This window comes from Nyctereutes procyonoides, unplaced genomic scaffold (genome assembly GCF_905146905.1).
Source record: "Nyctereutes procyonoides isolate TBG_1078 unplaced genomic scaffold, NYPRO_anot_genome, whole genome shotgun sequence".
Taxonomy (NCBI): Eukaryota; Metazoa; Chordata; class Mammalia; order Carnivora; family Canidae; genus Nyctereutes; species Nyctereutes procyonoides.
The window spans coordinates 82334495-82354160 of record NW_026575125.1 but is presented as its reverse complement, the minus strand read 5'-3'; the positions used below and the strand labels follow the sequence as shown (position 1 = coordinate 82354160).

The 19666-nt window shown below is 41.6% G+C and overlaps 1 protein-coding gene across 11 annotated transcripts in view; it reads right to left on the bottom strand.

Moving 5' to 3' along the window:
- Positions 1-19666, bottom strand: part of PAK3 (p21 (RAC1) activated kinase 3) — a 263749-nt gene that overhangs the window by 68948 nt on the left and 175135 nt on the right. For all 11 annotated transcript variants that reach the window (XM_055337745.1, XM_055337742.1, XM_055337741.1 and 8 more), the window contains 3 exons: positions 8060-8160; positions 2510-2663; positions 385-422 (listed from right to left, as the gene is read on the bottom strand). In XM_055337745.1, coding sequence (XP_055193720.1) covers positions 385-422; positions 2510-2663; positions 8060-8160 — 293 coding nt within the window. The remainder of the gene's footprint in view (positions 1-384; positions 423-2509; positions 2664-8059; positions 8161-19666) is intronic.

Sequence of the window (19666 nt, the reverse complement as noted above, 5' to 3'; positions counted from 1 at the left end):
AAGCCAATCCCAAAAGGTCATATACTATATTATTTCATTTACATGAAATGTCCAGAAAAACAAATCCATACTACCAGATTAGTAATAGCCTGGAGCTAGGGGATGGGGGTAGGATGGGGAATAACTGTAAGAAGGCATAAAGGATCTTAGGAGGTGATAAATGTATTCTAAAACTGGACTGTGGTGACAGTAGCACTGGTATATATATTTACCTACACTCATCAAACTGTACGTTTAAAAATGGGTGAATTTTATAGATCTAAATTATACCTTTAAAAACGGTTTTTTAAAAGATTCTCTATCTAAACTGAATCTGTACGATGGTATCCTATTGGACTGCCAGAAACACTGATCACCCCAAACCATTTTCAATTTTTCACTTACCGAGGGATGGGCGGTTATGTATCCATGTGCGCTTTTATCTGAAAAGAAAAGATAAAGATGTCACATTTATTTTATGAAGTCTGCCTCATTTAGAAACCAGACTTAATAAACAATTAAGTTGTATTAATTATTTTGTACTTTGTATTAATTAATTAATTTGGCCAGAAGGAAATTCTCCTATTCAATATTGAATAGATGCTATATGACAATATGCTATGACAAATGACATCATTGTTCTGAAAATAACTCATATCCTTGCAAGGTTCACCATGTCATTTTATAGACCTTAATAAAGGCCTCCAGCGAATCTCATCTATATGTGTAATATTGAGATTACTTACTCAGATTTAATTTATTTGAGAGAGTGCATGTGTGCATGAACGTGCATGCAAGCAGGGGGAGGGACAGCGGAGGACGGGAGAGAATCCTAGAGCAGACTCCCCACTGAGCAGAGAGCCCAATGCAGGGCTCTATCCCAGGACCCTGAGATGGTGACCTGAATCGGAATCAAGGGTTGGATGCTTAACTGACTGAGCCACACAGGTACCCCAAGATTACCTACTCCTGATTGGTATGAGTCTATACATATCCAGAATTTCTCCCTTACTTCACTTCCTCCTTCCCTCTCCTCCTCCCTCCCTCCTTCCTCTTCCTTCCTCCCTTTTACTGTCCCTTTCTTCCTTTCTCTTTCTCCTCCCCTGCGCTCCTCCCACCCTATTCCTCAGTCTCAACACTAGAGCATCCACAGAATGTCTGGTGAGTTTCACTCAGCACAGACAAACACTAGAATGATGCATTTTTGGTTCTGGTCACCTGTGGTTCTACAGTGGGCCCGGAGGGCAGTTCTAGACTTCCTCACATTAAGCACTGTTTGAAGTATCACTAGGATCTCTGAGACATTTCACTCCACACGGAAGACGAAATACCTAAAAAGCTCCCCTTGATGGCTTTTTTTCCTTTTAGGTTTTCTCCATTAGAGAACAGCCGTCAAGCAAAGCAATCTCAGTCAAAAACATCCTGTGGAGCACATGAATTACTATACACTTTAAGTTTGGGCTTTGACATTTGTTAGAACCAAATGAGACACTCCTCCCCTTCTAAGTAAGTCCTTGCACTATTCCTGAAGATATTTCAAGCCTACCCTATATTAAAACCAATGCTGAGAGATAGGGGCACTTTACAGCTGGGGCACTAATGATAGGATTCTCTTCTTTTTTTAGATGTTAAATAATAAGTTGTTCTAGAAAGGCAACCCGGATCATCTTTCTCAAAATGCAAAAATGTTTGGCATATATTTTTCAGTTGCTTACATGGCAAATGTGAATGTTCAAGCTTCAAACAAGGGCTGGGCCTACATGCTAGTAAATGAAGTCAAGATTTTGCCAGAACACAGAAATTTTAATTTCTTATAAATAGCCAGACATAATTTCTTTTTTTAAGCTTGATTTTGAGGTTGGATCAAAATGGCAACCACAAAATGTGTGCTGTATCATCACAGTATAAGTCAATGAATCAAAAGGATAAAATACACTTCAGGAGACCATGTTTTGATTCATACACCTCTTATTTCATGGTCACTTCACAAGGCCTGATTCTAAGTGACTGTCTTCTTCATTCCAGTGCAAAGACAGAACAATCGTGATTGAAACTGACAACCACTGCTTCACTGAGCAATCCCCCTCCTTGAGTTCTAAAAACACCCAAGTAGTAAACCTCCTAATGTCAACTTCAACTTCCAGCACATCTTTCAATTTACTGATGTTGATGTCATTTGGGGAAGGAAGTAGAACTGAGGGCAGCCCTGGTGGCTCAGCAGTTTAGCACTGCGTTCAGCCCAGGGTGTGATCCTGAAGACCCGGGGTCGAGTCCCACGTTGGGCTCCCTGCATGGAGCCTGCTTCTCCTTCTGCCTCTGTCTCTCTCTCTCTCTCTCTCTCTCTCTCTCTGTGTGTGTGTGTGTGTGTGTGTGTCTCTCTCTGTATCTCTCATGGATAAATAAATAAAATCTTGAAGGAAAAAAAAAGGAAGTAGAACGGACTTCAGATGCCCTACAGGCATTCTGTTCTAATCCCGAGGTCCTGAGATTCGAATTACTTCTCTCTTTGATACTTTGGATTTACTCTTACCTCCTGATGTAAAGCTCATGTATTTCTGGTTGTTGACTGTTTCTTTGGAATCATAGAATTTGAGAACATCGAGAACAGCTTGTGGGTTCTTCTTCTGTTCCAGTTTTGTTATGTTGGAGGTTTGGAGTAACCGTGCCCACTGCTCAGGGATCCCCTGTGGACAACCAAAGGGAAAGAATGGAGCTCAGAACATTCAGCAGCTGCATTTTTATGTTCCAGTAAAGTTCTTCACCAAGAAGCCCATGCTACCTGTAGGATTACACTTGGGAAACTGAAGTGACACTCTAGATTTAAAGTTAGTAACTTAATAATGCAATCATTCTCTTTTCTAATTAAAACACATAGGTAAAACTAGGATCCAACTTAAAAAGGGTGGGTGGGAGTATGACCGTGATAGAAAAAAAAAGCGCATGAAAATCACCTTCATATTAATTCTGCTCATCCATGAAATGATGTTTACGGCTTAGCTTATTTTTTCTGGCGACTCAGGGCAGACATAGCAAGACTTCTCTAAATTTGTGCACAGTGTAGTATAGTGCAGATCAATGGATTTTATATGACTGGAATAACAGAAGCTGTTTCTGGGCATGTTATTAATTGGGGGATCATTCCGAATAAAAGAAAAGTCTCACCCATGGTCAGTTTACACTTTGTGATTATAAAATGCAATTTGGCGGGGTGGGGGTAGGGTGTCAAGGGCTTTAACACAGAGGGGGACTGAGAAGAGACCAAAATAGAATAGTGGAGGAGCCACCAACACGGAGATGCTAAATAGTCTCTCCTCTCCTCCCTCCATCCCCTCTTTGTTCATTGGCCACATAGAACCTGGGGACTATGACGACCATGCCGAAGCCTGGTGAGAATTGGCAATAATCCAAAGCATTTAGAGCAGAGAGGAGGGAGTATTTGGAAATCTGACCAAGGACAATTGCACAAATTCCACCAGAAGGTTAAGTTTCACATTGAGCATTTAGCATTCTTTCCCTACGTGCTCAGCCTACGGATGTCCCCATTTTGTAATTGTACACCCTCCAAGAGCAACTTGGAGTGAGAAACAGACATCCCATTCCTAAGTGCATCTAGACACAATTTATGTGGCCTGGTCCTATGAAGTCTCGGCAAGACAATGTGTGACGTGGGCCTCCAGAGTTTGGGAATGACAACAAAAAGGTGAGATAAGCCAAGCAACAATTCTACTGCACACACATGAACCTGCTGCTGCAGTGCTATGACATCTCAAAGAAGCACTTTGATGCAAGCTTCTTTTGGGCCTGTGACGCACCTCTGGGAGCTTCCCTGGGCACATCTGTGAGCCATAGAGATCTGGCTGTAATGGACGTAAATAAAGAAAGAAAAGAAAGTTAAAACAGAATGTGGGACAACTTAGAAGGTGGGAGGAGATGAAACCAATGGGTCTGAATGGGGAGGGGGGTTAATCCCTTCTAAAGTGGGGCAGTTATGAAAATAGAAAGGTTTTAACTAACGCGGGGTGGGGGCAGGACAGGATACAGGACAACGGATTTAAGAAAACAGAAAAAAGACAACTTTCTAATGTTTGGACGCATAATTTCCACTTTGGGCCAGATGCTTCCTCCAGAAATACACAATAATAAGAATTACTGTTAAGTGAGTGACCGGAGAAATTACCAGAAGGCAGAAACATGACTTTGGAGGAAAGAAGGATGGCATCATGAAAAGCTTGGACAATAATTTGTAAGTCTGTATTTACGACTGGGTAATCACAAGTAGCCAATGGCCATGTGATGAACTTACAAATTTCAATTCCCAATTCTGGTGAACCATTTCCGGTTTCACAGTGGAAGTGTCTGTGTGGCTAAAATGGACAGGATGGCAACATGCTGATGCTAAATTTAACTTCATTCTCATTGATGCGACTCTTCCGCATGTTGCACCTAAAGTCGTGACTGGTCTAGGGAAAATTAGATTATTAAGGATTTCCCACGCAGCCAGACTCTACCTTTAAAAAGTTTCTTTAGGCCAGGGAAAGGGAAACCATTTCATTTCAAGCCATATATGAACAATTTCCATTTTAATGCTGCAGTTCTAAAGTCGCACTTCCCACAAAATAAGATCGGATATAAGATAGCAGCTTTGTCTAAAGAAAGATACTGTCTCCAAAGCTACAGAGACATGCTTCAACCCAACTGGTTTGATTTGGGATATAGGTCTTTGATTTCCTGGCATTTGGGGTCACTCCAAGCACAGTGAAATGACACTTTGACATGCATTAATCACGCAATTTGATGCTAAAGCCTTAAGCCACATATTTGAACTCAGGAGCCCATGCATGATCCCAGTTCTGATTCTAAGTGCAATCAATAGCATTTGGTTAATACTGTAATGGCCAAAGGAGTTATTAAGTGTTACAAAACCAGGTATGCGTTGCACATAACCACTAGAGCAGACATCACTGGCATGATCATTACCGTAATTATTAGAATATTTGCAGTTATACATTCTCATGGCACTTCTAAACTTTTGTGATACATAAATGTCTTGTGATCACTAGACAGCAGGAAGACATGCTGTCAATTGCAGAAGATCCTTCAGACAACTATACTTACCACATGACTACACTGCTGACATAGTCTCTTTTTTCTTTGATAAGTTGAGATAAACTAGTCCATCAATAAGACCTGACGCTTAAATTTGAATGTGTGCCACAGAGGCACTTAATCAGAAAGCCATCTCATTGCTCCAAATTGAGGTACAAATCCCAAAAGTTAAGACAGCTAATGGAGACCTAGAAGTATGAGCATCAGAAGCAGGAGCACATATCAATGCCTGACCACATGTACAAAAACAACCAGATGTACAACAAGCTGGGGATTGTCCGGTGTAGCCCAGGAGAATGGCAGCATGATACAACAGGCCAAGCATTTATCTTATCATGAGAAATGATCATTTATATCACTCATACCATTTTTCCCTCTGATTGACTTGAAGCGACCGTCACAGGTCTAGAGGTCTGGAAGGGGGAGTTCTGAAGTATTTAGGACAAAAATGGCAATATAAAGGGTAAGGACTTTTAATACTTTAGTACCCCAAATCTCACCTCCCAACCTACTTTGAATCTCAGGGCCCAAGTGCATACCCAAGCATACAAGGTCATATGGGCCAACTAGCCATAGGACAATCACCAAGCGGCACACCAAATCGGCGTCCAAATATTCACAATGACAGGCCCTTGGAAGACAACTGAACAGGACAGTTCAACAAATTGCTCAAAATGCAACCTAAGCAACAGCAATAATCAAATATAGTAATACATCCCTCCCCCTCTGTGCACACACACGATACATTAGTGGTACCGTGGCAAATAGAACCCGATTTTAAATGCTACCAACAACATGATTTTAAAAGCTTATTACCATTTGGCATTTTTAAAAGTCTGTAAGTGTAAACCATAGGTGAAAAGAGTTAAAAAGGGCAGAATTAGAATGTGGCATCTTTAAATATAATGTACGGACAAGTAGCTTCTTCTTCTTTTTTTTTTTTTTTGGACAAGTAGTTTCAAAAGACCATCATGAGGGCAATAAGTGCATCAGATTTCCAAATTTAGCCTATGTCTGTCTGTATATTCAAAGGATTTCTAACAACTGCCTGTCTCCAAACAGCTGCTTTATTTTAAATTGGGTGTCAGGGAGGAGGGGGAGCACAGGTTTTGGATGGATTTGGGTTTAGTTGCATCAAACTGTTGTTCACAATTGGAAAGAGTGTCCATCACATATCCCACCCTTCTGGTTGGTTCTTTGGGTTCTAAACAACGGCAAAGTGAAAATGCAGTCAGCAAGATGATGGTGATTCACTTTTTTTCATTTCCATTCAGAACCCAAAAAGAACAAAGCAAGAGCTAAAGATAGATTAGATTATGAGATGTCAAGCAAGTTGGAAAGAGTGGAAAAAAGAAAAAAATTGGAAAGGAACCAGAATGTCACACGAGAATAGTGGAGGAGAAAACTTTCACGTCAGACCACAAAAAGGAAGGGAAAAATGGTATGACAGCAATAAAATATAAGTTAAAACAGAGGAAAGACACATAGAAAATAAAGAATGTCAAAACTGGAAACATAATGTTCTTAAAACAGGGAAGAGTTAATTGGACAAAATTTATAAATTTTAAGTGCTCTTACTGTTTCAAGTGTCAAAAAAGTCATAATATCTTTGTTCAGATTATAAAAACCTTTATTTATTTATTTATTTATTTATTTATTTATTTATTTATTTATTTATGTTGGTGGTGATGGTGTAATGGTAGTGGTGACAGTACTCAAGGCCATTTGAATAAAGTCTTTGACTCCAGTGATGAAATTTGTTAAATCTTACCAGTGTCTCAACTTTATCAATGTTAGTACTTCTTTACATTCTCTTCTGCTTGCTACTGAGAGTACAGAAATAACCAGCTCACATCACTTTACAAGGCCAAGATGTTTACTCAATTGTGATTTTATTCTCATATTGCGTACTTCCAGAATTGAAAAAAAAGGGGGTATCTTGGCTGTCAATTCAGAGACATGGTTTGCTTCTTCAAATCCAGTTGATTTGTCCCTTGCCCCCATTTGGTTCACTGAATCATAGGAGTTTACTTACTAATTGTCAAGTTAGGAGACAGAAAATTTAATTATTTAACATCTAAAAGTATCTCTTACACCAAGAACCCAAGAATCGGTGGTGATATTATAGAAGTTTTTTTCCTGAATGCATTAAAAATTACTCATTATCTCAGAATGTACATTTTTATTGAGATCCTTACTAGTATGGAAAAAGGTAGTTGATCCTCCTGGGGACATATTTCTAGCCACATCTTTTCCTTCATCCATCTAAAAACAAAGATGCCAGATCTTAAAAAAAAAAAAAAACACAAAATGACTGAGATCTTGCACTATTTGAGCACTACAAATATCCAAAGAAAGGCTGACTCTATAGCTATGGTCTTTCTGGAGAATTCTTATTGGATTGTATATATGTAAGCACATAACCACTAACGCACACATGACTATCCATAAATATTCTTCCTGAAACATGGGGTTTGTTGTTTTGAAGGCCTATAAAATACACCTGTTAATAAGCCTGAAAATAAGCTACATTCTTGAAATCAAAGGGAAGAGCAAATCAATTTTACAGAATTTTGGTTAGAGTGGTTAGCTGATCTGAGTAATCCAGGTTCCAATGTAAAGGCTGAATTATTCAGATGGACTGTCTTCACTGGCCAAGTCGAGTCAATGATTCTCTGATTTCACTTCAAACAATAAAGAGGCTCAACAGTCTACTAGGACTACCTCTCCTGTGCCATGGAAAATTCACATTTTCAACATCAGGTTGAAGACTAACAATGATCAGACATTTTTATGATGGACAAAATAATTTTGTCAGTACTTTTCCTGTGATTGACTAGGCATAGTCCATCTTCCTTGAAATCATCCAAAGCATCAAGCCTGACATTCTGGGACATGGACATGATTTCTTGAAACCTGTTTTCACAAAGGAATTTTTTCATGGCTTGCAAAACACAATAAGGAGCTTACTTACAGTGAACTCCCCGGTGACTGCGTCAAACCCCACATGAATCGTATGTTCAAAGTCTGAAGGAAGAGAGATCTCTGGGCGTTCTTTCTCCTTCTTCTTATTGGCTAAAGGCAAAATGTTGACATGTATTTATTGGGCATATAATTTTATCTTCGCTAAGTTGTACAATTAGGTTCATCGAAACAATTACAAAGTTTGAATGATAATTGATTCAAACACAAGCTTAACAGTATTTAGCTCCACAAATTATAATTTCATCTTGCAGAAGTAGCTGAGAGTTCGACAAAACTGTTACATCCAAATAATTTATACATTTCCAAAATTTGGTTCAAACAAAATTTGTGGTCACACGGATTTGTCCTTTACCAGTCTAATAACGTAACCAATGGGTACGTAAGTGTATTGTGTTTAATTGGCTTTGTTGGATCAAATAGGACTTATTAAAGAAGAAATTCATTATGCTCAAGTCAAGCTAAGGCTTACTATTAGAATGAAAAAATAGAAAAGTGCTTAAGCTATGTATAAAAGTGTTATGAATTGTTTCCACATTAACCATACTGAAATATCAAGCAGCTAGAACTTATTTAATTTACATGTGTACATTATGAAGCATATCTTAATAGACTCTTGGTCTTCTTTCAGTGAGAATACTATTGCTAGCCAATAATGTTACACATCTTTCTTTATCATTAAAAATGTTTTTAATCATTTCCTTTGCTAGCAAAAAAAATACAAATTGCTGCTTTTTATTGAATTAATTTTATTTAGTTCTCAGTAACCTCAAATCAATGCCTTGGCTTAGTCATTCCATTTAGTAGCTATTTTTCCGTGTCTCTAATATATTTTTGTCATATTAGCCATTGAAAACCATTGTCCTCAAGTAGCAGATTTTTCATAGTGACACAATTATGAATAAACACATCTATAGTTAATATGTCAAAAGCCTTGAAAGATATTATCACTGGAGAAGTTAAGTTGGGAACAGTAATGAAATTAGTCTATCTTGGAACAGATTCCAGGAGAAAGTTACCGTGGAAATGTAAAATGGCATCAAGTAGGTTCCATAATAGACATAGAAGCAGATCAGAGCACGTATCACTGATCAGGGTACATTTCACACTCCAAAGACAATAATAATAACACTCAGTCTCCTAATAATGGGAAAGTCAGCATGATTTGCCCAAATGAAACCAGTCAACCTCAGAATTGCCGGGGCGGCCAATTTAGAACATGCTGGTTCAAATGGATGTTTTCTTGGCCTGAATTTTGGACAGCATTCAATGAACCATATATGAATTACTGGTTTTGTGGGTTATCCAGGATAAATTTTAATTCAAAACCTTTCACATTCAAATGTCACTCTTATGACTTCTTTTCTCCTTCTATCCTCTCTCACTGCTCCCTATTTCCAGCCAGAAGACAGAGAGATGGGGCAGAAATATGGATGTTCAAGGAGTAAGAATATTAGGATACAGGATTAGGAAAGAAAGATTCAGAAGTGGGGTTGGGGGTGGAAGAGGAGACAAAGGTCACTCAGGGCCTCTGCCTGGCCATGGAACACATTAGGATTCATTTTGAAAAGTACATGTGTGCCATTCAACTTCACTTCCACATAGATGCGATTATTACAGTAAACCTACTTTACTGAGTATCATCCTAACTGAATAGGGAAGTGCAGAGTTTTTTGTTTGTACTACTCCCTCCGCTGTTTTTTTTTTTTTATTGAGAAGACCTAATTTTATTGCCCATTTAGTAACATGTTTGTTCCACAAACTAATTTCTCATAAAGCAAAGCACAACCTTTTCTTATAAATAGTATAAATTATTTTATTTACAGAAAATTGTTACAAAACAGACTATATATTTCTTCTCTTTTAAATATCCAAAGTAATTTTCTATCCCTTGACATTTGTTCATGTTCTATACAGAGCCAACACAAAGTCCAGCTGAGATGCTCTTGATTATGTGTACAAATTATCAAACTATTCACACATTTTAACACAGGAGATTGCTTTTATAACCAAGCTCAAAAAACAAAAACAAAACCGCAAAATGCTTTTCGAGGCCCTACATTCACACTGACAGTATGTAGTGCTCATTTAAATGATCTGAAAATGTAGAATGTTTTGCACAAAATATAAAAATGATTATTTTTCTGCTAAACAACGAAACTTTAACAATCATTTTCCAAAGTTTCCTCCCCCACCCCCGCCATCTCCCTTCCCTGGACAGAATGAGAGATAATAATCTATCACTCATATATTGGGTGACCACCATGCAGGTATCCTAGCTACTCCTGGAACCGTGCGTATCCTTGTTTTTCCTCTCCCCTGCTCTCCCATCCATGTTGGATGACGTTGGCTACCTCTCTTTTTACTTCCTTCACAATGTGATCTCCTCCTCCTTTGGTGACTGTTCTTTATTTGATTGGCATTTGCTTCTCCTTTGCCTTTATTAATGCAGTCTTTGACTTTTAATAATCCTTTCCTCATGCTCGTTACTCTTGGAGCGCATCCACTCCCAGATACCAAGGCATGCTGGGTAATTCACTAATCTGTGGTTGGCAGGGGTAGATACAGGTACTGTGGGATCAAACACTTTATACAATTTGAGAGGTGAATGCTCCCTTTAAGGAAAAACAATGCAAGATGGCTAAGGTCCTTTTGAGGGCCCTGGAAGAGCCCCAGGCCAGTCAGGAGCTCTAGAGAAGCTTTATTCGGGGAGGAGGGTCAAGATGGCGGAAGAGTAGGGTCCCCAAGTCACCTGTCCCCAAAAAATTACCTAGATAACCTTCAAATCATCCTGAAAATCTACGAATTCGGCCTGAGATTTAAAGAGAGAATAGCTGGAAAGCTACAGTGAGAAGAGTCCGCGCTTCTATCAAGGTAGGAAGACGGGGAAAAAGAAATAAAGGAACAAAAGGCCTCCGAGGGGGAGGGGCCCGCGAGGAGCCGGGCTGAGGCCGGGGCGAGTGTCCCCAGGACAGGAGAGCCCCGTCCCGGAGGAGCAGGAGCTGCACCAACCTTCCCGGGCGGGCGGAAAGGGGCTCGCAGGGAGTTGGAGCAGGACCCAGGAGGGCGGGGATGCCCTCGGGCTCCCTGGGACACTAACAGGCACCTGCGCCCCGGGAGAGTGCTCCGAGCTCCCTAAGGGCTGCAGCGTGCACGGCGGGACCAGAGCAGCTCGGAGGGGCTCGGGCGGCGGCTCTGCGGAGGGGGCTGCGGGGCGGGAGCGCGAATCCCACAGCGCAGGCCCCGGAGCACAGGGCACCGGGACACAGCCAAGGATCCGGCCTCCCCCGGGACAGGCAGAGGCCGGGAGGGCCCAGGACAGCGAGGACGCTCCTGCCCCGAGCTGAGCAGATCAGCGGCCCCGCCCCGGAGCCTCCAGGCCCTGCGGACGGAGAGCCGAGAGCCCCGAGCCCCGTAGTTCCTGCGGAGGCTGAATCCAGGCTTCCAGAGTTGCCATAGCAACTGCGGCTGTTCCTCCTGGGGCCCCACGGGGTAAACAACCCCCGCTGAGCCCGGCAGCAGGCAGGGGCAGAGCAGCTTCCCCAAGTGCTAACACCTGAAAATCAGCACAGCAGGCCCCTCCCCCAGAAGACCAGCTGGACGGACCAGTTCCAGGGGAAGTCAAGGGACTTAAAATCTACAGAATCAGAAGATACTCCCCCGTGGTTTTTTTTCTTTTTTCTTTTCTTTTTGATTTCTGATTGCTTCCCCCACCCCCCCTCTTTTTTCACCTTTCTTTCTTTTTCTTTCTCTTTTTCTTCTCTTTTTTTCCTTCTTTTTCTTTTTTCTTTTTCTCTTTTCTTTCCTTCTCTCTCTTTCTCTCCTTTTCCCAATATAACTTGTTTTTGGCCACTCTGCACTGAGCAAAATGACTAGAAGGAAAACCTCACCTCAGAAGAAAGAATCAGAAACCGTCCTCTCGGGGATCCCTGGGTGGCGCAGCGGTTTGGCGCCTGCCTTTGGCCCAGGGCGCGATCCTGGAGACCCGGGATCGAATCCCACATCGGGCTCCCGGTGCATGGAGCCTGCTTCTCCCTCTGCCTGTGTCTCTGCGTCTCTCTCTCTCTCTCTCTCTCTCTCTCTCTGTGTGTGTGTGTGTGTGTGTGTGTGTGACTGTCATAAATAAATAAAAATTATATCAACTAAATGAGATGCAATCCAAACTAGAAGTCCTAACGACGAGGGTTAACGAGGTGGAAGAACGAGTGAGTGACATAGAAGACAAGTTAATGGCAAACAGGGAAACTGAGGAAAAAAGAGACAGACAATTAAAAGACCATGAAGACAGATTAAGGGAAATAAATGACAGCCTAAGGAAGAAAAACCTACGTTTAATTGGGGTTCCCGAGGGCGCCGAAAGGGACAGAGGGCCAGAATATGTATTTGAACAAATCCTAGCTGAAAACGTTCCCAATCTGGGAAGGGAAACAGGCATTCAGATCCAGGAAATAGAGAGATCCCCCCCTAAAATCAATAAAAACCGTTCAACACCTCGACATCTAATAGTGAAGCTTGCAAATTCCAAAGATAAAGAGAAGATCCTTAAAGCAGCAAGAGACAAGAAGTCCCTGACTTTCATGGGGAGGAATATTAGGGTAACAGCAGACCTCTCCACAGAGACATGGCAGGCCAGAAAGGGCTGGCAGGATATATTCAGGGACCTAAATGAGAAGAACATGCAACCAAGAATACTTTATCCAGCAAGGCTCTCATTCAAAATGGAAGGAGAGATAAAGAGCTTCCAAGACAGGCAGGAACTGAAAGAATATGTGACCTCCAAACCAGTTCTGCAAGAAATTTTAAGGGGGACTCTTAAAATTCCCCTTTAAGAAGAAGTTCAGTGGAACAATCCACAAAAACAAGGACTGAATAGATATCATGATGACACTAAACTCATATCTGTCAATAGTAACTCTGAACGTGAACGGGCTTAATGACCCCATCAAAAGGCACAGGGTTTCAGACTGGATAAAAAAGCAGGACCCATCTATTTGCTGTCTACAAGAGACTCATTTTAGACAGAAGGACACCTACAACCTGAAAATAAAAGGTTGGAGAACCATTTACCATTCAAATGGTTCTCAAAAGAAAGCAGGGGTAGCCATCCTTATATCAGATAAACTAAAATTTACCCCGAAGACAGTAGTGAGAGATGAAGAGGGACACTATATCATACTTAAAGGATCTATCCAGCAAGAGGACTTAACAATCCTCAATATATATGCCCCGAATGTGGGAGCTGCCAAATACTTAAACGAATTATTAACCAAAGTGAAGAAATACTTAGATAATAATACACTTATACTTGGTGACTTCAATCTAGCTCTTTCTACCCTCGACAGGTCTTCTAAGCACAACATCTCCAAAGAAACGAGAGCTTTAAATGATACACTGGACCAGATGGATTTCAGAGATATCTACAGAAGTTTACATCCAAACTCAACTGAATACACATTCTTCTTACCCCAAAGATTCAGATGCAATGAAACGCCGGGACACCTGCACCCCGATGTTTCTAGCAGCCATGTCCACAATAGCCAACCTGTGGAAGGAGCCTCGGTGCCCATCGAAAGATGAATGGATAAAGAAGATGTGGTTTATGTATACAATGGAATATTACTCAGCCATTAGAAACGACAAATACCCACCATTTGCTTCAACGTGGATGGAACTGGAGGGTATTATGCTGAGTGAAGTAAGTCAATCAGAGAAGGACAAACAGTGTATGTTCTCATTCATTTGGGGAATATGAATAATAGTGAAAGGGAATAGAAGGGAAGGGAGAAGAAATGTGTGGGAAATATCAGAAAGGGAGACAGAGTATAAAGACTTCTAACTCTGGGAAATGAACTAGGGGTGGTGGAGGGGGAGGAGGGCGAGGGGTGGGGGTGAATGGGTGATGGGCACTGAGGGGGACACTTGACGGGATGAGCACTGGGTGTTATTCTGTATGTTGGTAAACTGAACACCAATAAAAATTAATTTATCAAATAAATAAATAAATGAATGAATAAATAAATAAATAAATAAAACAAAAAACAATAGAGAAGCTTTATTCGCTTCACATTTAATATACTCCTAGTGATCCTGACTTTCTTGGTGTCAAAGACTGCTCTGAAAATCTCAAGAAACCTGTGGAACTTCTGCTCATAAATTGCACTGCACACATCTACACAATTTTGCATATAATTTCAGAGGTTCAAAACTCCCCCAAACTCCAGGTTGAGAACCTGTAGCTCAACTTGCATTCGTGATCTCTCTTGCCAGTAAACAGTCTTTCTTTACTTTCCATTAGTATTGGCTGAATGTTTGAAGCACATTGACTTAGCCATAACCATTCCACTTGGGCTGAGTGGATGGAATCTCTCTAGAAGGCTACCTGATTGCCAGTCCCTTACCAGCCTGATCATGCCATTCCCTTCACTCAGGGCTAAGTGTAACAAAGTCAGGAAGCCCAAACTTGCTCTTCTTCCAATGTCCACATATTCTCAGTGAAATGATATCACTAACCATCCAGATCAGAGAAGGATTCAGGCTTTACACACCTCTTCTTTGGGAGGCCCTGAGCAACAAGAAGATTACAATCCCATTCCCCAATATATAATTCAAATAAAAACAATACTACAGCTTAAAAAGGTAAGCAAATCCAAAAAGCTCCTGTATTCCATTGGTGATGAAGTCTTTCTAAAAACTCATATATAAAATAAAAATATGGCCAGTTTTGGGGGTGCCCTGATTTGTGAGGCCTGTAGCACACATTTACTCTGGCTATGGGGTAATTCAGCACTGGACCAACTGCCCAAGCTATAAATTTGGGAGTGTCTTTGACTCCCACTGCATTTCTACCTTAATTGGTCCCCAAGTTCTATTCTATCTCCCAAACTCATCTTGAATCTACCTTCTTCCTTTTGATCCCAAAAACCATTACTTTAGTCTAAGGTACCAGTATTGCTCATCTGGTCTTATTGCTTCCAATCTTGTCCCTTACTATCATTACTTTGTGTCCAGAGTAATCTTCGAAGTCTACAAATCTGACCACATTGCTGCCATTAAGATCCTTAAATATGGGGGTCCCTGGGTAGCTCAGCGGTTTAGCGCCTGCCTTCGGCCCAGGGTGTGATCCTGGAGTCCCGGGATTGAGTCCCACATCAGGCTCCCTGCATGGAGCCCGCTTCTCCCTCTGCCTGTACCTCTGCCTCTCTCTCTGTGTCTCTCGTGAATAAATAAATAAAATCTTAAAAAAAAGATCCTTAAGCAGCCCCCCATTCTACATATGGTAAAAGTTCATACTCATTAGCATGCTACCCAAGGACCTACATGATTTGCCCCCAGCTTACCTCTCCATTGTCTATTCTTGCCATAGCCCCCACTGTCCCATACCCATGTCATGCTTTCTAAACTGCTGGATTTTCTCTTACTGCCAAGACTTTAATGCTAAGCCAAGGCCAGGCAAGTCTTACCTCTTACCAAGATCCTTCATCCCACACTTTGGGTGGGTAACTCCCATCAGTCCTTATTCTTGAAGACTCATTCTTGGGCTTCCTCTTCTTTTACAAGTCTTGTCCTGTCTTCCCTCTGCAGACAAGGTTAAATGCCCTTCTCTTCATGCTCTGATAGAACTGTCTGGTACATACTCTGATCTTCGCATGTATCAACACTAGATTGTTATTTCTTCCTTACATACCTGTCTCTCTAGCTAAAACTTGAGATACCTGACAGCAGAGACTGTATCTTAGTCATTCTTATATTCCCTAGCACCTGGCTTATGTCCACACACTTAATGATTATCATTTATGGAACATGCCCCATGTGCAAAAAGTCCTTCTAGGGTCATCTCATTTCATCTCCACCACAATCTCATTAGGTAAACTTTATTAGTATTTTATTATTGCTTTATAGATAAGTAAAGTGAGAGTGAGGTTCAACCACGTGCCCAGGGTTACACAGCTGGCAGGCGTCACAGCCAGAATTTTAATGTAGGTCCCAACTGCATTTACAGAGCCCAAGTTCTTAACAGCTACACCATTTATTATTCAGTAGCATTTTAAAAAGCAACATTTTTGAGCTCTAGACTTCAGTAAATGTTTAGTGATTGAATAGAGCTTAGATGAGAATTTTTTTGTCTTTCTTTTCCTTTTCTGGAATACTAAAATGTCTATCTCCCCACCAGAAAATTCTGTTGAGCACTGGTTGTTTATATTAAGATTCAGTCTAACTTGAATCTTGGCTTGATAAGACTCAGCCTGATCAGGTCTGGGTTGATGTTTGCAGAGAGCAAAAGCCCAAGTGAGTACCACTTTCTAAGTGTTATCACCCATACCTTACTGGAACATAGAACAAAGGTCACAGATTGCCAACTAGACCACAGACTGCAAAGTGTTTGGCCTTGGGACCCTCTGGGTGTGCATGAGTTCTGGTTATAGCTCTAGGGGGCAGTGAACCTCCCTACAGTCTCTCATCCTGACAGCTTTCTCCATCCCACTATATGTTAAAGAAAGAAAAGCTCCCACCCCAGTCATCTGTTATCTCCTCTATGCCCTACCCCAATCAATGTTCTGCATTTCCCCAGTGGCTGCAGCTTATTCCATTACCAATTCCCCTACAATTCTCTATATAAGATAGAGAGAACCTCATCCCCAGAGATTCAGATTCAGTTAGTCTGGGGCAGACCCCAGCACCCTTAATTTTTAAAGCTCTTCAGGTAGTTCCACTAAGCAACTAGGGTGGAGAAAAACAACTTTTAGATCTACTCTCCAATGAGGGTACCACTGCCTCAGATAATCCTGATAGACACTGCTTATTCTTCCCCATCCCTAGTTCTTGGGCACAGAGGAATAGGGAAGGGCAGGGTTTTCCCCTTTTAATTCCAAACTGTTGATCTGAGATCAGTACTTCTTCACTTGCCTACAAAAGCCCCTCCTTTGAGGTTACTGCCATTCAATGGTCTCACCCAAGTCCCCTTATCTATTGAGGACTCGACTTGGGCTCCCAGTCTTTCTTCCTGCCCTCAATGCTGCCACCACTCCGTGAAATGTGAGAGATAAATGGACATCGCTTCTACACATTCTCCTTTTACTTCCTTGACTTCCCTCAGTTATTTTTTAAGAATATTTTATTTATTTATTCATGAGAAAGAGAGAGAGAGAGAGAGACAGAGACAGAGACAGAGACAGAGACACAGGCAGATGGAGAAGCAGGCTCCATGCAGGGAGCCTGACGTGGGACTCGATTCTGGGTCTCCAGGATCAGGCCCTGGGCTGAAGGCAGCGCTAAACCGCTGAGCCACCCGGGCTACCCAACTTCCCTCAGTTCTAATGAATTTCAGCTCCCTTCTACTTCAATCTGCTCCCATGGCCACCACTAACCCAGGGGTTCTCAACCAGTGCTGCTCATGAGAATAATCCATAGAGTTCTAAAAAAGACCAATGCCTAGAGCCCACCCAGAACCTACTATAGCAGGATTTTTAGGGGGTGAGACCTGGATAAATGATCTTCTACACTCCACAGATGATGTGCAGAGTGGAGGACCACAGGTACCCCAGGCCTTTTCATGATCTGGAATGACCCTCTGCCCATTGCCAACTTCCTTTCCCATTTCTCTCACTGAACATTCCAAAATTTGTCCACTTTGCTCAAACTTCTGCAGCACCCTCTCCTCCTTGACTTTCTGCATATGAAATTTTTTCACTTCACTGAGAAATGGAGGCCATCCATTTGGAACTCCTTTCACTTCACTTCCTGTCCTGCTCCAATTGCATTTTTCTCCATCAGTAACATCTCATGTCTCACTGGAAGCACTGTCCCCTCCTCTGCCTAAGGTTTATCTTTCCACTGGTACTCCAGCTGCCAGTCCCTCTCACTTCACCAGGGGTCTCACACCACCAGTTATTGTCATTTCTTCTTGTATCTTCAATCTCTCCCTCCCTACTGACACTTTCTATCTGGCCTGCAAGACCTGCTGAGTTCTCTTTTGTCCTTAAAAATGAAAACCCTCTGCCATCTCATATCATTTGCTTCATGCTAAATCTCAGCCTTTCCTTCTTGAGCTTAAACTTCTTGAAAAGGCAATCCAGACTTCCTTAGTCCTCCCTCCTCAAAGTAGTACAATGAGTCCCTGAGGTCTCAAATTCATCTCCTACTTGAAAATGCCCACTTTTCAGTCCTTATGACTGTTGATCCTTCAGTCAAAAGCAACATTGTTGACCATGAACTTCATGAAACCAAATCCTTTCTCCCCTCTTTCATGCAATCCTTTTCTGGAGCCTGTTCCTGAATTTCTGGGTCTTCTGTTTACTCTTTAGACAGTATTTCTCAGGAGTTGTCTTCGGTCCTTATCTCTTACCAACACACCTCTCCCTTCTGCCATCTCATCTACTTGTATGGTTACACTAGTGGCTCTCCGTGTGTATGTCCAGCCCTGACCTCTCTGGGGTACTCTGACCCCATGGGGTTGCCTTCTGAACCCCTATATTTCAATATTTTAAAAAGTAAACTAATTTTCCACTGCTTTCTTCCACATAAAACAGGAAATTGCAACTCCTCCTGTGTTCCCTACCTTATCCTTCTGTTTGTCATCATCTTCTTAGTTTCCTAGCTCTGTTCAATATTCCCTCTGTATTGTCATCTTCTGCTCTTACTGATACTGGCCCTGAGGCCAGGGTACTGTTATTTCTCACCTACATAACCCCAACAGCTTGATCTGCCTCCTTCCATCCTCCACCCCTACACGAGCCAGTCTTCTCTTGTGGCTAGAGTGATATTTTGAAACACAAATATGATAGTGTTCCTCTGCTCCAGTGCATCCCCAATGCCTTCAGAATTGAATTCAAAGCCCTTAGCTTGGAATATATAAGCCCTCTAGGATCCTGTCCCCGATTACTTCCATGGCTCCATCTCCCACCCCCTTCCACTCTCACTCTCTGCATAGCTATTCGGAACTACTTGTGGTTGTATTCACAGAACCTCAACTAATAATGTGTCATGCCTACTGCCTTCATAATGCTGCTCCTTCTATCTGGAATACCATCCATCCCTTACATGGCTAGCTCTATTCCTTCTTTAAGACTCACCTCAGTGCAGGGGTCACTTCCTCCAAGAAGACCTCCCTGACTTCCCCTCAGTCTTGAATAGCTGTCCCTCCCCAGTGCTCACTTCTGTATTGCACTTAGCATGCTCAACTCTACTCAGTGACTGACTTGTCTGTGTCCATCACTATGCCATCAGTTCCTTAAAGGCAGAAATTGGGACTTACCCACCTCTGTATCCCAACATCTATCTTATCTTAAGCAAATTTATTTGCTTATTCATCAAATATTTATTGAATTGGGTACTGTACCCAATTCAATAAATATTTGATGAATAAGCAAATAAACAAACAAATGAATGTATGAATGACCTTCATTATGTGAAATGAGACCTGATATATGGAGACAGGTCTTGCCTATGTGCCATTATGTGTTCATGGGTGAGGAGACTATGATCCAGGTTCTCTAAAAAGGCCTTGGGGTGGGAGGGTATGTTTTAAAGTACTCGTTACAGTTGAAGATGTTGATAACAGTACTGTTGCTGTCTTTTCTCAACAGCAGGGATAACTCTGAAC